Here is a 23,406-nt window from a genome sequence, read left to right on the forward strand (position 1 = left end):
ATCAAAAGGCTTGTAAAACTCCACTGTGTAGGATGGGAAGCAACATGAAGGTGTTCTGTTTCTTTCATGTATTGTAATCAACAGAAATATATTGTCTTGACCCAAGAACTACAAAGCGAAGAGGAAGCAAGACCTGACTCCCCTGTTTTACGACCTTTTCTTTGAACCGTTTACAACCTTTTCTTTGAACTGTTCTGTAACCAAAGGCAATGGCTGTTTACGACCCCTGTCCCTTAGAAACAGCTGTTGCCATGTAATCAGGGAATGTCCAAATAAAAGAGAAGGCGTACAATCTTTCGCCAGAGAGTGGTGAGACACTGTGCAAGGGTACAGTGTCCAGGCGTCTTTCCTCAATTGAGCCAAATGTAATTCTGTCTCTGTTTAATTCTTTGCTTCTTGTCTTGTTTAATAGATGTCATCAGTGTTTGAACCTGACATTGACAATTTCATTAAAACAGGAGATATACACCACCGTTTACCCTGTATAACAAAGGTAAACCTCACTCTCTGACGGCCTTAAGAGCAGTGCTGGCTATCGGGTTGGTAGCTCGGGCTTTTTAGCTCCTAAGGTAGCGTGCTCGTCTCTCATGCCGGCGACCCAGATCCCAGTCCTTGGTGTAACAGAAAAACCAGGGACCGAACTGGCGGAGTTACACCTTTACATTATTAAAAGTAAATATACTGAATTTTTAACCAATTTATGAAAAGGAAAATAAAACAAAAAACAAGAAAAAAATGTACTTTTCAAGTTTAATTTATGTACATTTCCCAGCATAATTGGGTCAGCGGAAATTGCATCAATAAAACTCTAAATCAGACAACAAAGTGTTTGCATTTGTGTAGGTTTCCTCAGAAGATGTCCACTCGAGCAAAGGACTGGTCAGTCCCAAGACTGTTCTCCACAAACACTTCATACTTTCCAGCATCTGCCAGCTTGGCTTTTTTTATGGTCAAAATTGTGTTGGTGTCGCCGACATCATAGAATACCCTGCAAGACAATAGTAGTACTGAATTAGTAAGTATGTGGTTTTATGCATGAGGTGGTTTTAATCATACTGATCACTAGGAGTGTCCCGAAGCAACTTAATCACTTCCGACATTGATCCAATATTAAAACGAAACATTTATACTTGTAATAGTTTGTATTGTAAAACGTTAGAAACGGCTTGATCAGGTAAAATGTATTTAAAAAATATGTAAAATACAAAAAACACTAACATATCTACTACCCTAATTTCCGGACTATTAGGCGCGCTTAAAATCATTTGTTTCCCCTCAAAACTCAATAGTGCGCCTTATACCCCGGTGCGCCTAATATACGGAATGTTTCTTGTTTTGCTTACCGACCTCGAAGCTATTTTATTTGGTACATGGTGAAATAATAAGTGTGACCAGTAGATGGCAGTCAAACATAAGAGATATGTGTTGACGGCAATATGATGGCAGTCACACATAAGAGATACGCGTAGACTGCAATATGACTCAAATAAATATTTTTATATGTTCCATTGAAAATATAGAACATTACACCCGGTGGTCAAAAATCTATAAAAATGTTTTAGTACGACTTTGGTAAGCTATGAAGCCTTGATGGATTGTTCTGTGCTTCAACATACCAGTATTATTATGGTGTGTGTATAAGGCTAGGCATATTATCTAGCGTTTTGTTTCACAATATTATGCAAAAGCTTTTTTTCGTACCTTCTGGTACCTGCTGATCTGTATTTGGGATTTGCATAAGTCCTGAAAAATTGTGCTCCTCCGCCTTTGTAGTCTGTGCCGATATCGTAGTCGATAAGCTTCTTCTTTTTCTGTATCTTCTTGCTATGTGACAGTCATCCTCCGCTGTTGCCATTCCTAATATAAAGTAGTGTAAAGTTCTTACTTATATCTGTCAGTAAACTCGCCATGAAAGCGCTAAAACACACCGGTGTAGTGAGTTTACATTATTCACCCGAGGAACTTTAGATCTTAGAGAGTTCTGGTCGGACGGTTTTTCACGGGACACATGTCCGGCGTTGTTATTGCACTAGTGAGCCACGGATGAGAAGATGCTGCTCCGTTATTGATTGAAGTAAAGTCTGAATGTCAGTAAAACAGTTAGCTCCATCTTTTGACACTTCTCCCCTTCCCGTCCTTGCACGCTACACCGCTACAACAAAGATGACGGGGAGAAGACGCTGCCGAAGGTGAGCCACGTAAATAAGACTGAAGCGACTGTCAGAAAGTGGCTTGAAGATGATCTGTAAAACATAATCTATGCAACATTTGGACCAAAGAACCACCATTGCATGTTATGTAGACCAGTGTTTTTCAACCTTTTTTGAGCCAAGGCACATTTTTTGCGTTGAAAAAATGCGGAGGCACACCACCAGCAGAAATCATTAAAAAACGAAACTCAGTTGACAGTAAAAAGTTTTTGTCGCAATTGTTGGATATGACTTTAAACCATAACCAAGCATGCATCAATATAGCTCTTGTCTCAAAGTAGGTGTACTGTCACCACCTGTCACATCACACCCTGACTTATTTGGACTTTTTTGCTGTTTTCCTGTGTGTAGTGTTTTAGTTCTTGTCCTACGCTCCTATTTTGGTGGCTGTTTTTCCTTTTTTTGGTATTTTCCTGTAGCAGTTTCATGTTTTCCTTTTGAGCAATATTTCCCACATCTACTTTGTTTTAGCAATCAAAAATATTTCAGTTGTTTTAATCGTTCTTTGTGGGGACATTGTTGATTGTCATGGCATGTTCGAATGTACTTTGTGTACGCCGTCTTTGCTCCACAGTAAGTCTTTGCTGTCGTCCAGCATTCTGTTTTTGTTTACTTCGTAGCCTTCAGTTTTAGTTTCGTTCTGCATAGCCTTCCCTAAGCTTCAATGCCTTTTCTTAGGGGCACTCACCTTTTGTTTATTTTTGGTTTAAGCATTAGATACCTTTTTACCTGCACACTGCCTACCGCTGTTTCCCACATCTACAAAGCAATTAACTACCTGCTGCCACCTACTGATATGGAAGAGTATTACACGGTTACTCTGCCGAGCTCTAGACAGCACCGACACTCAACAACAACACATCATTTGCAGACTATAATTACTGGTTTGCAAAAAATATTTTTAACCCAAATAGGTGAAATTAGATAATCTCCCACGGCACACCAGACTGTATCTCAGTGGTTGAAAAACACTGATGTAGACCACAAGGAAGAGTTTTAAATTTAGAAAAAAAAAAAATAATGGTCTATTTTCGATGAAAAAGATCGAAAATAGACCATTCATCTGCAGTGTGCTTTATAATCCGGTGTGCCCTATGGTCCGGAAAATACGGTACTAACTATCTGGAATGGATTTATGTCGTCTTTAATTCAGTTGAGTGGAGTGGTAAATGTTGTTTTTAGCTACACTTAGTGGACATTAGAGTGTAATTACGTTAAGCTCATGATGCAGTAAGGAGGATAAGTTTGTTACTGGAAATGTCCAAATTTGAGATATTAAATGCGTTAAAATGTAATATTGGAAATTATCGGTATCGTTTTTTTTATTATCGGTATCGTTTTTGTTTTTGTTTTTTTTGTTGTTGTTAAATCAACATAAAAAACACAAGATACACTTACAATTAGTGCACCAACCCAAAAAACCTTCCTCCCCCATTTACACTCATTCACACAAAAGGGTTGTTTCTTTCTGTTATTAATTTTCTGGTTCCTACATTATATATCAATATATATCAATACAGTCTGCAAGGGATACAGTCCGTAAGCACACATGACTGTGCGTGCTGCTGGTCCACTAATAGTACTAACCTTTAACAATTAATTTGACTAATTTTCATAATTACTAGTTTCTATGTAACTGTTTTTAATTTATTTATCTTATTTTATTTTATTTATTTATTTATTTTTTAAAGTACCTTATCTTCACCATACCTGGTTGTCCAAATTAGATATAATAATGTGTTAATTCCACGACTGTATATATCGGTTGATATCGGTATCGGTTGATATCGGTATCGGTAATTAAAGAGTTGGACAATATCGGAATATCGGATATCGGCAAAAAGCCATTATCGGACATCCCTAGTTCTAATACCTTATAACGATATGATTCGACACTGTGCTTGTTTTTTGCTGATATCGGACTGATATTAATATCTCGATACACTCCTTTTTTTCCAATCCTGTTTGTTTGGTTGTTCTTTTAACTGTGTCGCGCAAAATCAAATCACCCAATAACTGATTTTAAAAGCGAAGATATTAGTTTAGCGTGTTCAACCAGATACCTGTCGTCTTCTTCAATGTCATCTCCGTCTTTGAGCCAGGCAACGTCTGGGGGCGGCTCCCCCCTTATGTCAGCCTTGAGCACCACTGTTGTTCCCCTCTTGGCCTTCAAGTTTTCTGGGCCTTTGGAAACCTTGGCAGGGACTAAAAGACCACGGTTTAATAAACACGTTGTACACAGGTTCTTGCATAACAGCACATCTAAGCCCTCTTTTAATAGTTATCACGTATAAAAGTCAAGTTGAAAAAATACCTTAAGTTTAGCTAGATTTATTTCAAGTCACTGGACTTTAAAATTGGCAGATTTGTGAAAAATGTAATATCAGTTCCTTAAGTTGGCCTATATTAGCAAAGTTACGGAAAAAAGTGGCACATCTAATTAAAAAACAACGAAAATGTAACTTTTGATCCCAATTGACCACTGGCTTTTACGTTGTAATTGTATATAAGTCCACCAGATGGTGCTACATTTTCCCGTTCAAAATATGCTGCAAAATTTCACACCTGTGTCTATAAAAATTTTTTTGCGTATTTTCATTGTTTTTAAACTTAAAAAAACAGTGGCACAATGTAAACATGATAGCTTTTAGGCACAATAATCCCCAAACTATAATATGTGTGTACCGTATTTTTCGGACTATAAGTCGCAGTTTTTTTCATAGTAATAACATATATGTTTTTTTCCTTCTTTATTGTGCATTTTCGGCAGGTGCGACTTATACTCCAGTGCGACTTATACTCCGAAAAATACGGTGTATATATATTTTACATAATAGGCTCAAGACTGACTTGTTTACAGCAGTTCGGGGAAACTGGCATTGAAAAAGATATTTGAAAAACCTCTTGAGGGCAAATCAAATCAAATACTAATTTGACAGCAAGTGTACGTACCTTCCACTAGAATACAAGCTAATCCTGATGTCTGCCCGAATGGATTCTTGATGTTGACTGTATATTTGCCCATATCTGCAAGTACCCCGTCTCGAACCACCAGTGCCACAAAATCAGGGTCTTCGAAAACGTAACGGTACTTGGGACCGTCCTTTAATTCCTTTCCGTCCTTGTACCAGGTGATGAACGGATCTGGGAAAGCGCTAACTCTGCACTCCAGCTTTGCTGCACTGCCTTCAACAAGAACCACATCTTTGAGCTCCTGTAAGATCTTAGGAGGGCCTTTCTCCCGCATCTCTTTTTGGGACCTTTGAGAAGACGAAATTAAGAAAACAGAACGAGAGTCACTTGTGCAAAAAATGCCGTTCAAAATGGTCAATGTTTGTAGGTTCGGTTTGTGACAAATTAACAATGAAAGGGTACAGTCTTCAGATTACGGCCCCTCAAACCTGTGTCTTGTGAATCTTATGAGTAGTATTACAAATACTTACAAAACTCTGAATATATACATTTGTAACATTGGATAAGCAATACAGTTTCTAAAAGTCTATGTCAGATATCACTAACTATCTTTAGTTAGTAACTATCTGTCTTTTTTGGATTGTAAGTTTTGACCGGTACAGCTTTTATAAAGCCATCCCACATGATACTTCTCAGCAAATCAAATCGGTGCAGTCTATGACCCTATCATCAGGACAGGTTCTTTGCCTGGACCTATTCGAATTCTAGTCTCCCAAACACCTTTGCAGATTCGTGGGCACAAGAAACATTTGACATTGTTATCAATACTGGAATATTTTGGTACCTGTGGCCGCGATACGAGGCCTGGATTCGAACGGCAGCTTCTTGGACCTGAGGGTCGTTGATGTCCAGATTGCACCCAGAGGGAGGTGGAGCCTTTGCTTTGGACATCTGCAGTAGGGACAACGTTGCAATTTTAAACAAAATGTCAGTGAAGTTGTTGGTGAAGTTTTCACTTACTCTGCAGATGTTGTCGTTTCCACCTCTCCTCCTTGATCCGGTGTACTGTCATGAAACTGAATTTGGGGACAACTGAGTCTTATATCTTGACGGTCAGGAGGAGTAACATCTAAGCCTCTCATCTCCAAACATGGCATGCCTTTTTTGGATATCAGGGAATACGCCACAGTCCTGGTGCTTGTTGTTTGAAGACTGACAACAAATGTTACATTAACATTCCTCTCCTTTTTTAGCCTTCGTATGAAATACTCCTGAGAATCCTTGGATCAGCAAATAGTTTCGTTAATGGATGTTGGAAATGGAATGTTAATTGTCCGGGGTTTGAAATATGCATATAATTATTTTTCTCTCTGCTCTTTTGAGGGTGCTTTGGAAGGTATTCACCATCAACACTGGTCTGCAGTTACTGTTTATTCAGTCTACTGTGGGAGAACAGTTCCACAGATTATATTTGTCATGTTTTCTTTATTGCACAGCCTGCATTCATGCCCGTATCCATGCCCAAACAGTTCACAAAATAAAAAGCAGAAGCCGAAACAGTCACTCAATAAATTAACAAATGTGAACCAGACAGAGAAGTCGCATTCATGAGCCATATTTGCAAACACTGCATTAAATTGAGAACATGTTTTCTTTATGAGACTAAGGGCGTACTCACATTGGCCAATCGTACCGCGCTTGGGCCTATTTCACTTGGAATATATGGACCACGGCATGGAAGTCAAAGGATGACCGTTTTCCGATAGCTCTTTGCAAATTATTTATGATAGCCCAGAAAATAAATCAAATACAAAGACTAAAAATGATAAAAACCCCGGCATACTCACTGACTCACACATATTTTTGTGTGCGTACAAAGAAAGACATGCCATTTAATTCATGTGATCACTCCTCTTGCTCGTGGTTAATGGAAAATGTTGCATATTTTAAATGATTTGAAATAAGACCGGAAATAATCCACAAGGTCAGGGAAATTTCCTGTAGAAGGGATGGGACAAACGGGTTGAAGTACAAATGCAAACGTCAGTAGAGGGAGCAGGAATCGCACCTTAGACCAGCACGGTACGAATGGCCTAGTGTGTGTACGCGACATTCATCACTGCAACACATTTTTCACAAAATACATCAAGGATAGTATACAAAAATGGGTATCGCAGTTCAGAAAAAAACCTGTTGTCTGAGTATTCAGGGTATACTTGTGTAGGATCATTTATGCTCGCACAGGCGTGTAAAATGTTACTTAAAAAAATGACATTGTCATGCTGAGCTCTCTTCAGTCTAATCATATCCCTATAGTGACTTTACACGGAAGCAAAACGTCAAATTACTGCAGAAAAAGCCCAATATTAACTGAACAAAAGTGTTACAATATTTAGAACCATAAAATAATCTCAGTCAAAAATAAACCTCAGATAATTTATTACTTTCTATTTATTTTTTTATTTTTTCACTCCGTTTTGCAAGACAACGATCATTAGAAATACACCATACAAACATTATGAAATAATTCGATGACACCAAAATATTAGCAGTGAAAGTAAGCCAAAGTTAGCTGGAACCAACCGAGTATTTGGCGTTTCTGTGAAAATGGCCGAAGGCAAATATGTACTCCGATATATACCACTTGTGTCATGTATTTTCTTGTACTTATTCATTTTAGAAGAAACAACAAAGTATATCTTGAATCATGTCATGCAAATTTCACAATGCAGAGACCGGGAATAAACTGATAAATATACTCAAACCGCGGCTGATATAAGTGAGTGTGAACATTTCACTCGGAGAAAACTGAATATGTAAAGTGTTTTTTTTTTACTTCTGCTGTTGAGTGGAATAATATTTGGAAATACACCATGTATAAATCAATCAATCTCCTGAGATTGAAAATCGAATTACTGTTAAGAGTCTTGTCCGAGTAGCCCTTGTGTCGCATCCACAAATATATTTCATGTGCTTTTGAACAGAATTTGAAAACTCAGAATATCTCCAAAGCACTTCTTTTCTGTGTAAAAACTGGTAGCATAGACACTCGGTTGTCAGTAAAGGGAAATTTGAAGTAAATTGAATGAAATCAATCGAGGCCTTTTGAGTGTTGTCATTGTGTGTGAACATGTAGCCAGTTGTAAGAATATTTATCCAAAATGCATCCAAATTTACAAACATTGAGGTAACATCCAGGAGGATACAAACATAGTTTACCTTTCAAAAATAAATGCATTCAGGCATTTTGCAGCTTGGCATTTTTTTTGTCCATTTGTCAACCAAGTTCAACAACTTTGACCTGAAGGGTTTACTCGACCCGGCGGATTTTTCTGTTCACATTCTGTCAAGTTGCAAGCTTGGTTTTAACGAGGAACAGGGAAATTTGGCACAGTCGGTGTGGCTGGACTGCTCGGGGTTTGTGGAGAGCTCTGGTAAGATCGAAGCAGAACTTTGTGTTTGGTTGCCAGTTCCTCTCGCCTGCGCTGCTGGTCTGCCAAAAATTCCTTGAGACGCACCGTTGTAAAGGTCAGAGTTTGCCTACGAAGACGCATCAGGTAGGCATCTTGAAGCCAAGAATTACTCAAGCATTCCTTGATAGAGGCACGAGCCCTGTTGAGGAAGCAAACATTTGTCAAGCTGGACCTAAACTGGTACATTTTTGTCAATGGATGTTCTCATTCATCCAGATCATTGCATCCTTAGGGTATTCAATCGATTGCAACTGGACTGCTCAGTTCTTCTTAGAAGATGTAACGCCTCTCATTCAAGCAGGCTTTATCAGATCAGGCTCATGGACTAAGATTGGTCAGATCACAACAACCTGGAGCTGAACGCCCAGAAAACAGTGGAAACTTCAGGAAAGTCACAACCCCACCATCCCCCCTCACCCTGATTGACTCTCCCACCCCCGTCTCCATCGTGGACTCCTTCCGTTTTTTGGGCACTACCATCACCCAAGACCTCAAGTGGGAGTCGACCATCAGAAGGCCCAGCAGAGTATGTACTTCCTGCGGCAGCTGAGGAAACTTAAGGTGCCGACCGAGATGCTGGTGCAGTTTTACTCAGCCATCATCGAGTCCATCCTGACCTCCTCCATCACCGTGTGGTTCCCCAGCGCCACAGTCCAGGATAAGCATCGCCTGCAGCGCATCTGAAAAGGTGATTGGCTGGAAGCTCCCATCCCTCCAGGACTTGTTCTCCTACAGGACCAGGAGGCGTGTGGGTCGGATCACAGCTGACTCTTCTCACCCTGGACACACACTACTCTCCCCTCTTCCCTCAGGCAGGAGACTACGGTCCATCCAGACCCACACCTTACGCCACCTGAACAGTTTTTTCCCCTCGGCCATCAGGCACATGAACAATAACTCCTAACAGTAGCTCCCTAGAATTCATTCTAAGTCTATAACAAGATCTGATAGCTCAGTCACAGCTCTTGTTATTACCAAACCTGTGTTATATGTGTTTTATGTTGCACAATTGCACCAAGAAAAATTCCTAGTTTGTGAACCCGTTCTCAAACAATGGCAATAAAACGATTCTGATTCTGATTCTGATTCTGATTCTGATTCTGATCTAGTATAGAGGCTGTTGCCAAAGTCCCAACTATGTATACTCTAACAAGAGCAGTGTGCAATTTAAACACAAACAGCACTCTTTTGAGGACAACAATTTACAGATTTTGGGCACAGAGGGTGGATTATTTTAAAAGGGGAGGGAGAGAAACCAGCCTTGAACAGAGGTGATCTGCAAACCAACCAATCTCCCACATAGAACACTGTCCTTTCAACCATTCCGAAGACACTCAACAATTGTTTGCAGTCGCATCACAGACATATCTGATTTATATTCACAGAGGCCTGGGTCAATTTTGAAAAATTCAGAATTAAACTGTCCACATTGACATTAAAAAATCAGATACAGGTCACATAAGGGCAAAACACTCGGACTTGACCTGCAGTGTGAACAAAGCCGAAGTCTATGAGAATGAACTGATTAAGCCTGCTCGAATGAGAGGCGAAACATCTTCTCAGACAAACTGAACAGTCCAGTCATAAACTGGAATGATTACTATTTGGTTTCAACAACTCACTTGTCATCGTATAAAATTGCTTCTTATTCAACCTACCAAGGGTAGCTACAGAGGATCTTTTTGAGGAACAGTGAGGCACTTTGGGACACATTTTGGTAGAGTTTAGAGAGGTCAAACTTTGCAGCCTGGATCTTCATTTCAGTCTGCTGGGGATCATTTTCCATGAAAGGTGACCTTCCACTCAGCCTGAAAAACAAAGAGGAGAAAAGCTGGGGAGAACATGCAAACTCCACACAGAGTTGTCTAAATAGAGATTCTAACTCTTGATCGCCTGACTGTATGGCCAACATATTAAACACTTGGCCATGAAGCAAAAACTTTAACAGTCTGAATATTTTTGTGAGAATATGTACTGTACTGTGCAATCTACTAATAAAAGTTTCAATCAATCAATGACTTCCCCACGGGGGACATGTACTTGTATTGCTTCCATTTCCAACAGACTTAGTTGACTTCTTGCTGATTAAACACATTCCAATCTTGTCCCTCTGCCAACACTTTGGTCTTGCCCAAATTGGTGGAGAGATTTGAACAGAAGAGAGTAATTGAATTGATTGAAACTTTGTAGGTGTCTTGCATCCACTTAAGGAGTTGAAATTGGGAATATTTTCCCAAATGGACAGGACTAATTTGGCACGGTCTGCACACAACTGATCGTAGTAGAAGAAGAAGACGTTGATCTTCATTGTCACTTGTACAATGACCAAGCAAACATTTGTCCCGGCATTATCCTTTTGAGGAGCAGAAGGCAGCTATCGTCTTGGTTCAGCATCTTGGTCATTGAAGCCAAGTGTCATGCCCAAGGACACAACAGTAGCAGGATTCAAACTCAGTCGCCTCAGCCACGTTGTCCGACAGTGGGGGATACAACACTTATCTCACTCAGTCAAATACAAATTAGTTCAATTAATTAGGTCATTTCTGATTGTTTTTTTTATATTTAATTTCTGTTGATTATAATGAACATAACATACTTTGAAACGTTTATATCTTTGAAAGGGGTAAATCAAATACTTATTCCTTCACTGTATGTAATTTGTGTCACCAATCGAGTAGTAATGCTGTAAAATGCATGTTAACTGTTGGTAATTGCACATGCACAAACAAATATTTCTTCCTATCTGTCGCAACAAATATTCAAATAATGTACATTGTGCTTTGTGAAAGCTGTGAATGCAATACTTACATCATGAATGTTATTACTCCCACGCTCCAGATGTCAGCTGGAGGTCCCACCACATCCCTTTTCAACATCTCTGGAGCTGTAAGGGAAATATGTGGATTACATTATTATTGTCATGAATAACGTTCCCTTTGTGCACTTGATTATGTATCATTGCTATGCCAGAATTACTGGATTACATGAGTTGGACACCTGACTATTACACTATCACATTTAACTTGATGTTTGTCAACAGATTCTGTACCTCTTCATTTTAGTGGTGTTCTCATTCTTTCCACATCAATCTCATTAATTCCTTCATTAGCCTTGTATTATGCACATGCTGGAATAGAAAGGACTTCCATTGGACTAGAAAAATGCTCTTTGATGTTCCCTTGGTGAATTAGGACCAAATTAAACAGTAAAAAACAATATCAGTATAGAGTAGAGTACCATTGCGTTCCAAATTATTCAGCCCTCACTGCAAATTATAGTGATTTACACATTGGATATATCTGCAGTAGTTCGCAATAAAAAATAAAAATGTTGGGTCCAACTGCAGTTTAAGTTTTTGAAGTTTGTATAGTTGATGTGGGTGTGGTGTGACTGATAAATACATGTCAGCTAATTTCATTGCCACTGGATATCCTATATGGGGGTTCGTCAACGTGAACAGTTCTACTTAGACTTCTTAATTGTTTACAACTGACGAGAACAGCAGCTCTTACACATATACTCCAGTGTTCCAACCGGTGGGCTGAACTGCTTGAGGAAAAGTGGGTTAAAGTTCTGAGCGCTGCCAAAGTCAATGATCTTGATGACGTTCATGTGCGTGACAATAATGTTCTCAGGCTTGATGTCCAGGTGGAGAATTCTTCTAGTATGAAGGTAGTCCAAACCCTGGAGGATCTGCACAATATAGCTGACCACATCATCTTCTGAATAACGGAACCTGAAAGAGAAAAACTTGTTGACAGAAACTCGTAATTACTGAAAGTTGCTTGTTGAGTCGGAGAGACAAACCTGTCTATGAGGCTTTGCAGAATCTCCTTCCCGCTGCAGTACTCAGAAATAAGCACCAGGTAGCGTGGTGTGACGTAAGCCTCGTGCAGTGCCATGATTCTGTCGTGATGCAGTGACTTAAGGATGTCATATTCTTGCAGCACCACCTGCTTGTTTTCAGCTTCGTAAGGTACAATCTTGGCCATGAAAAGGCTCCCTGTGGCGTTTTCCCGACACTCCCGAATCACACCAAAGCGTCCTCTGCGTAATGAAATTAGACAGTGCATTAAAACTTGAAGCAATAAAAAGAAAACGAGTGATGCTAGTGTACAGGAAGCCAGTTCAGCATTTACTGAAGACCATTACTCAACTCAACCTACCAAGAAATTTAAAAAAGCAGTTCCAAACGGTTGAAGGAAGACTCCCCTTTCCTGTGATTGCAACCCTAAAGATTCTGGCATACACTTGGTTTTCCTTCAAACTTAGTAAATGTACGTATATATTTCTGTTATCAAAATGTAGTTCACATTTCTCAGCCGATCACTGTTTATTTCTATAAGAAAAAACATGAAGTGACACCACTCTACTTGGCTATAGATATCACTAAAACCCTCAAAGACAGTTCTTTTTAGTGAAGCAACTGACTTTGAGCGAGCTGACCCTGTACTGGTTGCCAATGAATCACAAGGCACATGTAGATAGAACCAATCCAGATTCCCTCCCACCTTTGACTCTCAGCAGTTTGTATACAGGGCAAACAGATCTACAGAGGATGCCGCAACCCTAATGATTCTGGGATACACTTGGTTTTCTCGCAAGCTTAGTTAATGTATGTGTATATTTCTGTTATCAAAATGTAGTTCACATTTCTCAGCTGATCACTGTTTATTTCAGTTCATATAAAACATGAACTGACACCACTCTACTTGGCGATAGATATCACTAAAACTCTCCAAGACTGTTCTTCTTAGCGAAGCAACTGACTGAGCGAGCTGACCCTGTAGTGGTTGCCAATGAATCACAAGGCACATGTAGAACCAATAGAACCAATCCAAATTCCCTTTGACTCTCAGCAGTTAAAATACAGGACAAACAGATCTACAGAGGATGCCGTTGCCACAGCCCTCCACGCCACACCAGAAAGGGCACGCATTCATGGCTGCTCTTCATAGATTACAGCTCTGCGTTTAACAGAAGCCTCCCCCACAGACTGATATCCAACTTGTTGGACTTGAGACTCACATACTCCACCTGCTGCTGGATTAAATACTTTCTGAATGACCGCACTTAGAGTGTCAGAGTGGGCTCTCACACCTCCACAGCTCTCAGCCTCAGTATCGGTTCCCCACAGGGCTGTACTCTGAGCCCCCTGCTCTATTTCCTCTGCACCCACGTCTGTGTTCGCACTCATCGCAGCAACTCTGTCCAAATTTGTGGACGACACCACGGTGGTAGGACTCATCTCCCCGACTACAGGGACGAGGTAGAGCAAATACCAGCGGGGTGTAAAGACAATAATTTGCTGCTCAATACAGTCAAGACGAAGAAGCTTATTGCGGACTTCAGAAAGCACAAACAGGACATTCAGCCAATATACAAAAACGGGGTCTGCGGGGAGCGGGTCCCTGAAGTCTGTTTCTTAGGGATTCCTATGACCGAGAAGTTGAAGAAAGCCCTGCAGAGACTTTACTTTTTGAGGATATTGTTGCAAAATAACGGTTGGTGGCCTCTAAGGAGGTCATCCTCACCTACTGTCTCTGGGTGTGTGTGGTACTCAACTGCACAGTAGCACAGAGGAAAGCGCTCCACAGGGTAATTAAAGTTGCCCAGAGGATAACCAGCTGCCTCTGCCCTGTACAGTTTGCGCCGCATCAACAAGACAGTGAAAATAATAAAGGACACATTACATCCTGGTCACAGACTTTTTGAACATCTACCACCAGCAATACAAAGCAATAAAAATAAAAAACAAGCAGACTTAAAAACAGTTTTTTCCTACTGCTGTGAACTGGTTAGATTCTGCTAGAATTTTGTGCAATTCTGGAACGGAACACTGCCAAACGTTTCTGTTCTGGAAATATTGAACTTTTGTAACCTGAAATCTTTTTGAATGTGAGGAACTGTGTGTGTGTGACTGTTTTTATGACTATTTGTATTTTAAGTATTTTGTATTGCACTGACGGATGGCACTTAATTTCGTTGTTAACTATGACGAAAATGACAATAAAGGGAATTGTTTTCTATTCAAATAACCTAGTGAGGTAAATTATACCTTACACAATTTTTTTATATGATTGGAAGTAGCATGTGTTCGTATTTGGTCACTGAATCCTTTAAAGGATTATTCTACTAAGGTCAAAAGTGCACATGTCCATCACAAGCGCTCCAGAGAGTGGTGGCTTTTGCCCCCAGAACATTGGGGAACTTAAATGACAGCAGCAGTTGGATTTTAGGAGAGATATTAAAGACATTAGCAACATCTGGTAGAAAGCCCCCACAGATAGGGGTAGAGGATAGGAGTCGGAGGTTGTCCGACTCAAACTGATCACAGGAAATAGGCTGACTGGCCAAGCAATAAACTGGGTGTTGTCCAAACTGGCCGGCACAAAGGCTAGAACAACAAAGAGTAACTGTCTTCGTGTGAAAGGTATTTAAGCACAGTGTTCCAAGAGGGCAGCAGAACAGTAATCCGGACCATACTTTTTCTCCTGGAGCTGATTCAAATAAAGCTTTTTGTTCGACGATTCCTCGTTGGCATCTCCTTTGCTCATCACCCATCACACAACCATCAAATATTCAACACTAGAATTGTTGCTAGAATAGATGTTTGAACCCAGATCCTCCTGGTGATGACCACTTTACCACCTTGTTGCAAATTCCAGCTATGTTAAAGTCTAAACCTCTTCGTACCTTGCTTTTTCGTCCATGAATGTGTAGGGTTTTTGTGGGACTCCCTGGCGTAGATATCCCTCTCCAGCCTTGCCAAGCGGCGTCCTGCGACCAGAGGGTGTTACCCGGCCCGCTGGGGTGACCCGTCCAGATGGGGTACCACGGCTGTCCGCTCCCTGCGCCACAGGTGTCAAGCTCTGCACCAAAACTACAGGTGGGAAGATGGTCCTAGCAGGAGCGGAGGGCGTGGTGATCATTGTTGTGCAAGTGGATTGAGAAGGTTGTATGCCATGAGTACTTCCAGCCGGCGCATACATCGGCACAGAGGAGATGGGTTTTCCGATGACAGGGCCCAAAGTGGGGACAGGAGAGGGAGAGGGAGTTTTATTGCTAATAGACACAAACGCCTTATTTGGAGTCTGAGGTTTCGGTGGGACAACAGGTGGGGGATTCAGCTTGGTTTGGGGTTTGCCAACACTGATGCTAAGGATGGACTTTGTTTTGCCTGCTGTAGTTTGCACGATTGTGGTGGCCTGAGCAGGAGCTTGCTTAGAAGGGGCTGAAATAACCGAGGTTGTTGTAGCTGCAGTGTTCAACTCAACTTGCTTAGTTGGCTGGGGAATTTTTGGAGAAGCCGATTTTTCCGATTGTACAGGACCGGCAGTGGAGGGAGAGATCTGTTGGGAAAACGTATGTGTCGTGGCTTTATTTGGAACTGGTTTCATTGGTGGGATCGTCATGGATGACGTTATCACCACAGGGGGTTGAGGAGCTGAGGCAGCTGCAGTCTTGACAACCACGGTTGCACTGGACTCAGCCGGTTCTAATGAAAGGAAAGAAGAAAGGAGAATTGGTCAATAATAGAATTTGGTTGGACGCAAATCAAACCTGATTAGTCCAAACAATATATCTTCAATACAATAATAACATAATAACAATAACATATGTGACATGAACGAGAAACAATTATGGCAGCATATTACTTAGAGCTGTCAAATTTAACGTGTTGGCTAATGCGATTAATCACAAAAAAATTATCGCATTAATCATGTATAAACACAAATTAATGGTGCGTTTTTTTTAAATGCACCTGCTCCTTTATCTGGTCAGTGATCAGGTCTATGCATCCGTCAGTACAAAGATTGGTAAGGAGACTCTGACTTGTGTGCTTGCTGACATAGCTTGTGTTTCAAAATATACTTGATATCAAACTGTTAGCAAGTTTTAAACAAATAAATGCTGTGCGATTAAGTAAAAAGTATGATTTTCTGACAGTAAAATAGCATTTGTGTCAAAATACCAAGGTCTTTAATAAAAATAATTTTAGTTATGCACTTAATTAATTTACTGCGATTAATCGCAATAAATCTAGATTATGGCTGTCAAAATGAATGATCAAAAATCACAAAAATTATCGCATTAATCATGCATTTTATTTTGACCGTACAAGCTTTTTACCTTCACCGCTTTACGGTCAGTGATCAGGTCAATGCATCCGTCAGTACAAAAATTAGTTAGGAGACTAATTGTTTTTGAAAATATACTTTACATCAAATTGTTAGCAAGTTTTGAACAAATAAATTATGTGCAATCAGGTAAAAAGTATGATTTTCTGACAGTAAAATTGCCTTTGTGTAAAAATACCGGGGTCTTTTAAAAAATGTACTTAATTTATGCACAAATGTGCATAAATAACTACAATTAATCACGATAAATCAACATTACGGCTGCCAAAATTAACGCGTTAACTTGTGATTAATCACAAAAATTATCGCATTAATCATGAACATACTTAGGTTAATCATGCATTTTATTTTGACCGTACAAGCTCTTTTACTTTAACCGCTATATGGTCGGTGATGAATGTATACGTCAGTAAAAAAAAATAATAATGAGACTCTGACATGTATGCTCGCTGGCATAATTCGTTTTTCAAAATATAATTTAAATGAAGCTTTTAGCAAGTTTTGAACAAATAAATTATGTGCAATCAAGTAAAAAGTATGATTTTCTGACAGTACAATTACATTTGTGTCAAAATACCAAGGTCTTTTTTAAAAATTAACTTAGTTTATGCACAAAAGTAATTTACTGCGATTAATTGCGATAAGTCAAAATTAACGAGTTAACTCATGTGATTAATCACAAAAGTTATCGCATTAATCATTAACAGACTTAGGTTAATCATGCATTTTATTTTGGCCGTACAAGCTCTTTTTCCTTAACCGCTAAATGGTCAGTGATCAATGTATACGTCAGTAAGAAAATTAGTGAGGTGTGCTCGCTGGCAAATTTCACTCCAAAATACAGCCTGAAAGATCTCTAGATAAAACTGTTACCAGGTTTTGTGCAAATAAATGACATGCATTCAAGTAAAACATTTAAAAATGTTTCTGGATGACATTTTGACAAATACTGGGGTATTTTCTTGAGCAAATTTGAATTATACAAGTGAGTAATCCCATTTGATTAATCCAAATTCCAAAAAGTAATCAGATTGATTTTTTTTTTTTTAAACATTTGACAAAAAAAAAAAAAAACATTTGACAGCCCTAATAAAAAATAAAAAAGTGTGATTAATCTGATTAAAAAATAACATTGTTTGACAGCACTAGTACAAAGTAAATCATATTTTGACATGTACATTGAGCTTACATAATGTATTTTACTGGAGACAATACAAACAATATACAATTTAACACCTGAAACACTATATAATGTGTCTTTAGATGGACAGTTTAGAAACATATGACAATGTTAGACTACCAAATAGTGCTGCACATTAATGCCTTGCTTACAGCTTTATTTATCAAATCGTTCCTTTACTTTTCTTTTTTACGAAAACTTAACTTTGAAAATCACACAGAAAAAATACCGTAATTCGTAATTTCACAGCACCACACATCCATCCATCCATCCATTTTCTACCGCTTATTCCCTTTGGGGTCGCGGGGGGCGCTGGAGCCTATCTCACACAATGTATTGTAAAATAGTCTTTTTTTTTTTTTTTTTTTTTAAGAATCTAAATTTACCATCATATAATACACTTTTATGCACACTGTGGCGCACTTATTTCTACAGTCTATACCTGATGCATCCAGGCGAACTACTTCAGAGAGGTTGCTGTACGGGCCTTGACCAGCCTTATTAACACAAGCCACCCTAAATCTGAAGAGGCCCCCTGCTGGTAAATCCACCACATTGTAGTAACAGTCGGCCACCCCTGTCGCCACGATCAAGAAGTTTGTCTCTCCTGCAGGACAAAGAGATGAATACATATTCATGACGCTATAAAACAACAAACTCCACAGGGTTTTCAAAAAACATGAATGCAAATAGGATTAGACATTCACAAATTGTGGATCAGGCTTGCAAAATTGCTCATTATATTCATATTTGCCTTGCCAGCTGGAAAATTGTTTTCTGCAACCGCTCCTGTTTTTTATTAAAATCCATATCCACAGGTAACAACTGGGAATATATCACATCATATCAACAATCAAATCAGTTCATTGTATCTAGAAAGTGTCAATATCTGCTTTCTCTGATCTATTTATGTAAACCACCCTTCAAATTCATGTTTGGTCACAACCTATGTAGCAAATACAGTACATCAGTCATCCCTGTAAATAACACTAAGATATAACCCACGTTAGTCGCTTAATCTTCGTTTTAAAGGAGTAGAGCACACATTTTTAATACTCACCCTCTGCTTTTCTCTCCAGAGAATATGTGCAAGGTGCAGTAGTGTCAGAGGGTCTCCACAGCACCAAAGCTGTGTTGTTGTACTTTTGAGGAATCTCAGGCGTTCCGGGTTGGTTTGGCAGCCCTTCATTAAATGAGAATGAAAATGTGTGTGATACGCATACTGACATGAAATATATATATATATATATATATATATATATATATATATATATAAATAATGTATTGTCTTACGTGCAAGTGAGATTGTGCAAGAGCTAGAAACAGAGGCTATGGGATTTGTTGCAACACATTCGTAGACTCCTGCATCCTTTTTGGTGGTCTGCATGATCATGAGAAGCTGTCGGCCATCAGGGCAGGCTATCATGTTCATCCTCTCATCTATCTCCACAGGTTTCTTATCTGAAGACAAAGTCACAGGTGCAATGCTTAGTTACTACTGTAACTACCATTATTGATGGTCAGTGAAGAAAATGCAATTATTTAATGCCAATTGCATACAAAGGAAAGTAATACAACTATAGAATTATGGTTGATATTGAGATAGCTAAAATCCTTTGGACACTTTTTAGCACTATTTACCCGTAAACATGTTCCAACAAGATGAATGCCATTGTAGTTTTGTCTCTGTATTATCCAGCATATAATGAGGGTGAAGGTGTATGTAATACATTTTCGTTCGTAATGATACCTTTCATCCAGGTGATGTGTGGGTGTGGGCTCCCGGCAGGCAAACAACTGAGTGTGACTGGATCACCCTCGAGAAGGATGTGATCTCTTAGCTTAATGTGGAAAACTGGAGGGAAATCTGCAGAGCAGGGATTTAACAGGCTGATTATTATTCATATTGTTTGTTGATACACACAATGGAGTAAAAAACGATGTGTCTGAAAGAATATATTATATCGATATGGACATACCAGAAGCCAGTCTAGAGTACTGACGTGATGGTATAGAACTTGCTTCTCTGGAGATAGCCGTTGGAATATCAGGTTGTGAAACAGTCTTGGATCGTCTCCCTCTGGTCAGACCCCATCGATCCCAGCGAGATCTTCCCTCCCCTTCAATGCCTATTCAAGAAAAATCCTCTTTAATCTTATTATAACTACCCTAACATACTGTAACAAAACCCTGGATTTATTGGAAAGAAGTGACTGTTGCATACCCTTTGATGTGTCTGACTTTAAACTGGACATGGAGTCCAATGATTCAGATGAAGCCCCATTAGTGGCCTGAGATGCGAGCTGGTTCCTCGGAACATTGGTGCCCTTCATTCCACGGTTCTCTGATGTTGCCCGACGAAGTATGGAAAGAATCGGGGTCTTCTTTGGCTCCTTCTCTTCTGATGTTTTTCTTTCCTCAGAATAGCTACGAATTCTGGTTGAGATGCCGGCCACTGTCGACTCGATCTTCCTACGCATTGTTAAGACTGGAGATTCGTTTGGCTTTTTTGGCTCCTTTTCCTCTTTTTGAAGAGAGATATTACTTCCACCATCCATGCGCGTCATCTCCACTTCCTTCTTGTCTTGTGATCCTCTTCGTCCAAGTGTCCAAGATAGCCTACGTCTTGAGGGCCCTAAATTTTCTTCTTTGGTCTCTTCTCCTTTGCGCTCAGTTGATGGAGTTCTCTTTAGCCGCATTGATAGCCTCCTCATAAAACCTTGGTCCTTTTGAGCTTCACGAAGGTCCTGAACTGACTTGGACTTCTCCTCCAGTTTCCTTGGTGAAAATTCCAGTGGTGCACCCAATGGACCAGGTCTGTATATGACCTCACCTGACTCTGTAGCGTCTGGTGGCATTATCTGGGAGTTTCCCTCATTCTTTGATCGCGTCAAAAATTTTAAACTTCGTGTCAGGGAAGACTCCCGTTTTTTGAAGCGGGCCTCAAATATCTCTTCCGAGGTAATGTCCTCTACATCCATTCCTACAGCTGATTGACTTGTAGTCTTTGGTGGGCTAGGATCTTTCGTTATCGTTTCTGGTGAGGCCACTCGGGAGTAAACAGCTGCATGCTCAGTAGTTGACACAATGTGTGGTTTGTGTGGACCAGGTACAGTAGGAGATGTTGATACAGAAGACAATGTGGTTTCAGGAACAACAACAGGAGTGGACGGACTGAGTGGTATGTCAGTGAGTGGCTGAATTGAAGGGACCATGATTGTCTGCATAATACTCGCATAAGCAGAAGTCCTTCCATCTGGCAGAACAACAGGCGAAGTTAGTGAAGGTGTTGAATAGGGTGAAACTTTTATTGTGGTGTCAGAGGATTCTTGTGTTGGTCTCGTGGTAACTGAGTTTGAGGTAGTAATAATCTCAGGCATTATTTCATTTTCTTCTAACTTTTCTTCCGGTACTTTTGACCAAGCAACACTGAAAATTCCTTTTTCATCTTCTTTCACAATCTGTTCTTTTTCCTGGTGTTCTTTTGCCTTAACTTCTTCTATATTGTCCTTGAGTTCAGTGCTTTGGACCACCACAAATGGTGAAGGACTTAGGTTGCCTACGTACTCTGATTCGTTCACTAAATCCTCTGATATACTCATGTCCTTCTCAGAGAAGCCGCTGGTGCTTGACCTCTCATCAACATTACCAATATCTTTATTCACCGCGTCCATCTTTTCAGTTATAGCTTCCTCCGGTTTTGTCTCTTTCTCCAATAATGAGTCCTTACTTTCAGTTTTGATAGGACTCTTCTGTCCAATAAAATCTGCCGTTGGCGTATTTGGTGAAGGCTCTCGTGGGGTCACTGGGCGGGAGTCAAGCTTGAATTGCTCAGTAAGAGCTGACATTGATATAGCTTCCTTGAGTCTTCGCTCTTCAACCAGTGCTACAGGAATCTCAAGAGGAGCTCCCGATCTCCTGTGTAAAGCTATTGGTTCTGAATCTCCTTGACTAAAGGAAGCACTTTTGTTCAAAACATTAGGCTTTGAAATATCATCCCTTTGCAAATCACTGGATGCTGCTCTAGTCAGTGAAGCGGGTCCCAGTCGGGTGGTGCGGGAATAGCGATCTGAGGGTACTGTACATTGTTCATTACCCATTCCTAGTGTTTCTAAAAGAGGACCTCGCAGTCCGCTCATCTTTTTGTCCACAGAACCTCCACGAAGCAATCGTTGCCTCATAAGCTCCAGCTTGAGGGCATAATCTTCTTTACTCATATTTGCAGTTGCTGGACTGGTGCTCCGCTTTGGTAGTTCCATGGAGACTGCTTTCTTGAGAACTTTTCTTCCACCCTCTTGGTTTCCCTCTGTACCTCCTTCCTCTGGTGTAATCCTAAGTAGCAAAGCGCTGTCCGCTGAGCTTCCTCGTCTTAGCTCTCCTTTTTTTCGTCCACCCTCAGGTTTCTCTGATTCCGTGCTTGAACCTCTTTTTAGAGGCTTTCTTTTAAGAGCTTTTAGAGGCAAGTCAGCAGGTGATTCTTCTTCTGACAAGTCCATATTATCATCTTTGAATGTTCCTTCCCGCTGGCCACTTTTACCCGTCAACTCAGGACTTTCTTTGTCCGTTTCACTAATGTCGTGTTCCATTGTCTCTGATGTAGTTGACCATCTATTGGATCCATTCTGCTTCCCTGAGTCCTTCTCGTTGGTCTGGATGTCATTAAGTGACATCCTTGATCCAGAAAATTCCATGCTAAGTGGCATTGGAATGAAGGGAAGTTCATCAATATCTTCATCAGAATCAGAGGATGATGAAGGTAAAGGTGAAGCTTCTTTAAGGTGCCTGGGAACGGCAATGGAGATATGACTTGAGGAATCATTCAGTAGCTCAGGAATGGACCTCATGACCATTTTAGATTTGTAGCTGATTATTGAACGCTGAAAAAACAAACACAAATAAAAACAACTTACATTTGGTTTTACATTTTCTACAAATCCTGGACCATCGTGTGTAATATTGTGTAATTAGTATTTATTCATTACCTGCCATTTTCTGCGAGATACAAACTTCTTCATTGCCTCTGTATTTATAGCTGCCCCCTGGCTAAGAGTCTGTATAAAAAAACAACAATGAATTGATATCTTGTTTTGGGCTCTCATTTTTAAAGGTTGCGTAGGCACAAAACACGGTCTAAAAGTTAGCGTCTTTTTAGCTGGCACTGTAGTTTATAAAAAAAACTATTTCATTGCAACAGTAGGTTTGTACATCACTCCGCATTCTAAGTCTGTGTATGTTTGTACAGTATACCATCGTCTGTTTCATTCCTATTTCAATGTTCACCTGTGTGGGAGTGGGGAATAGATTGTCAATGAGCTTTCATTTATTACAAACAATATCATGAGTCTTAATCATAATGCAGGAGAAAATCAACACAACATAAGATATGTAGATAAAAACATAGAGGTCACTATCAAACCCTCAAGATTGAAGTACAGTCATTTTTGGACTATAGGTGCACTGCCGATCAGTGGGTCTATTCAGGTCTTTAT

The 23,406-nt window shown here is 40.0% G+C and overlaps 2 protein-coding genes across 2 annotated transcripts in view; both read right to left on the reverse strand.

The window, feature by feature from the left end:
* Nucleotides 1-758: 758 nt before the first annotated feature.
* Nucleotides 759-6,220, reverse strand: LOC133574426 (SPEG neighbor protein-like). Its single transcript, XM_061926613.1, has 5 exons — nucleotides 6,144-6,220; nucleotides 5,968-6,074; nucleotides 5,163-5,470; nucleotides 4,274-4,415; nucleotides 759-988 (listed from the first exon to the last, which is right to left on the reverse strand). Exons 2-5 carry the CDS (start codon nucleotides 6,072-6,074, stop codon nucleotides 850-852), a joined length of 696 nt encoding a protein of 231 aa, XP_061782597.1. The 5' UTR covers nucleotides 6,144-6,220; the 3' UTR covers nucleotides 759-849.
* A 368-nt stretch (nucleotides 6,221-6,588) lies between these two features.
* The window catches only part of spegb (striated muscle enriched protein kinase b), a 76,964-nt gene continuing 60,146 nt past the window's right edge, over nucleotides 6,589-23,406 (reverse strand). Inside the window, exons 27-39 of the mRNA XM_061926217.2 lie at nucleotides 22,900-22,968; nucleotides 20,142-22,794; nucleotides 19,897-20,046; nucleotides 19,668-19,784; nucleotides 19,211-19,378; nucleotides 18,978-19,100; nucleotides 18,360-18,524; nucleotides 15,293-16,094; nucleotides 12,404-12,643; nucleotides 12,109-12,332; nucleotides 11,405-11,480; nucleotides 10,255-10,404; nucleotides 6,589-8,735 (exon numbers count right to left, since the gene is read on the reverse strand). Of these exons, the coding sequence (XP_061782201.2) occupies nucleotides 8,489-8,735; nucleotides 10,255-10,404; nucleotides 11,405-11,480; nucleotides 12,109-12,332; nucleotides 12,404-12,643; nucleotides 15,293-16,094; nucleotides 18,360-18,524; nucleotides 18,978-19,100; nucleotides 19,211-19,378; nucleotides 19,668-19,784; nucleotides 19,897-20,046; nucleotides 20,142-22,794; nucleotides 22,900-22,968 (5,184 nt within the window). The 3' untranslated portion in view covers nucleotides 6,589-8,488. The remainder of the gene's footprint in view (nucleotides 8,736-10,254; nucleotides 10,405-11,404; nucleotides 11,481-12,108; nucleotides 12,333-12,403; nucleotides 12,644-15,292; nucleotides 16,095-18,359; nucleotides 18,525-18,977; nucleotides 19,101-19,210; nucleotides 19,379-19,667; nucleotides 19,785-19,896; nucleotides 20,047-20,141; nucleotides 22,795-22,899; nucleotides 22,969-23,406) is intronic.

Source organism: Nerophis lumbriciformis, linkage group LG31 (assembly GCF_033978685.3).
Source record: "Nerophis lumbriciformis linkage group LG31, RoL_Nlum_v2.1, whole genome shotgun sequence".
Lineage (NCBI taxonomy): Eukaryota > Metazoa > Chordata > Actinopteri > Syngnathiformes > Syngnathidae > Nerophis > Nerophis lumbriciformis.

What these genes read in the sequence shown, in the direction of transcription:
- LOC133574426 (XM_061926613.1), bottom strand. Translation starts at nt 6,074, where the DNA reads ATGTCCAAAGCAAAGGCTCCACCTCCCTCTGGGTGCAATCTGGACATC. An exon ending in AGCTTGTATTCTAGTGGAAG is followed by an intron (nt 4,416 to 5,162) that starts GTACGTACACTT and finishes GTGGTCTTTTAG; the next exon opens with TCCCTGCCAAGGTTTCCAAA. An exon ending in GACATTGAAGAAGACGACAG is followed by an intron (nt 989 to 4,273) that starts GTATCTGGTTGA and finishes ATTGTCTTGCAG; the next exon opens with GGTATTCTATGATGTCGGCG.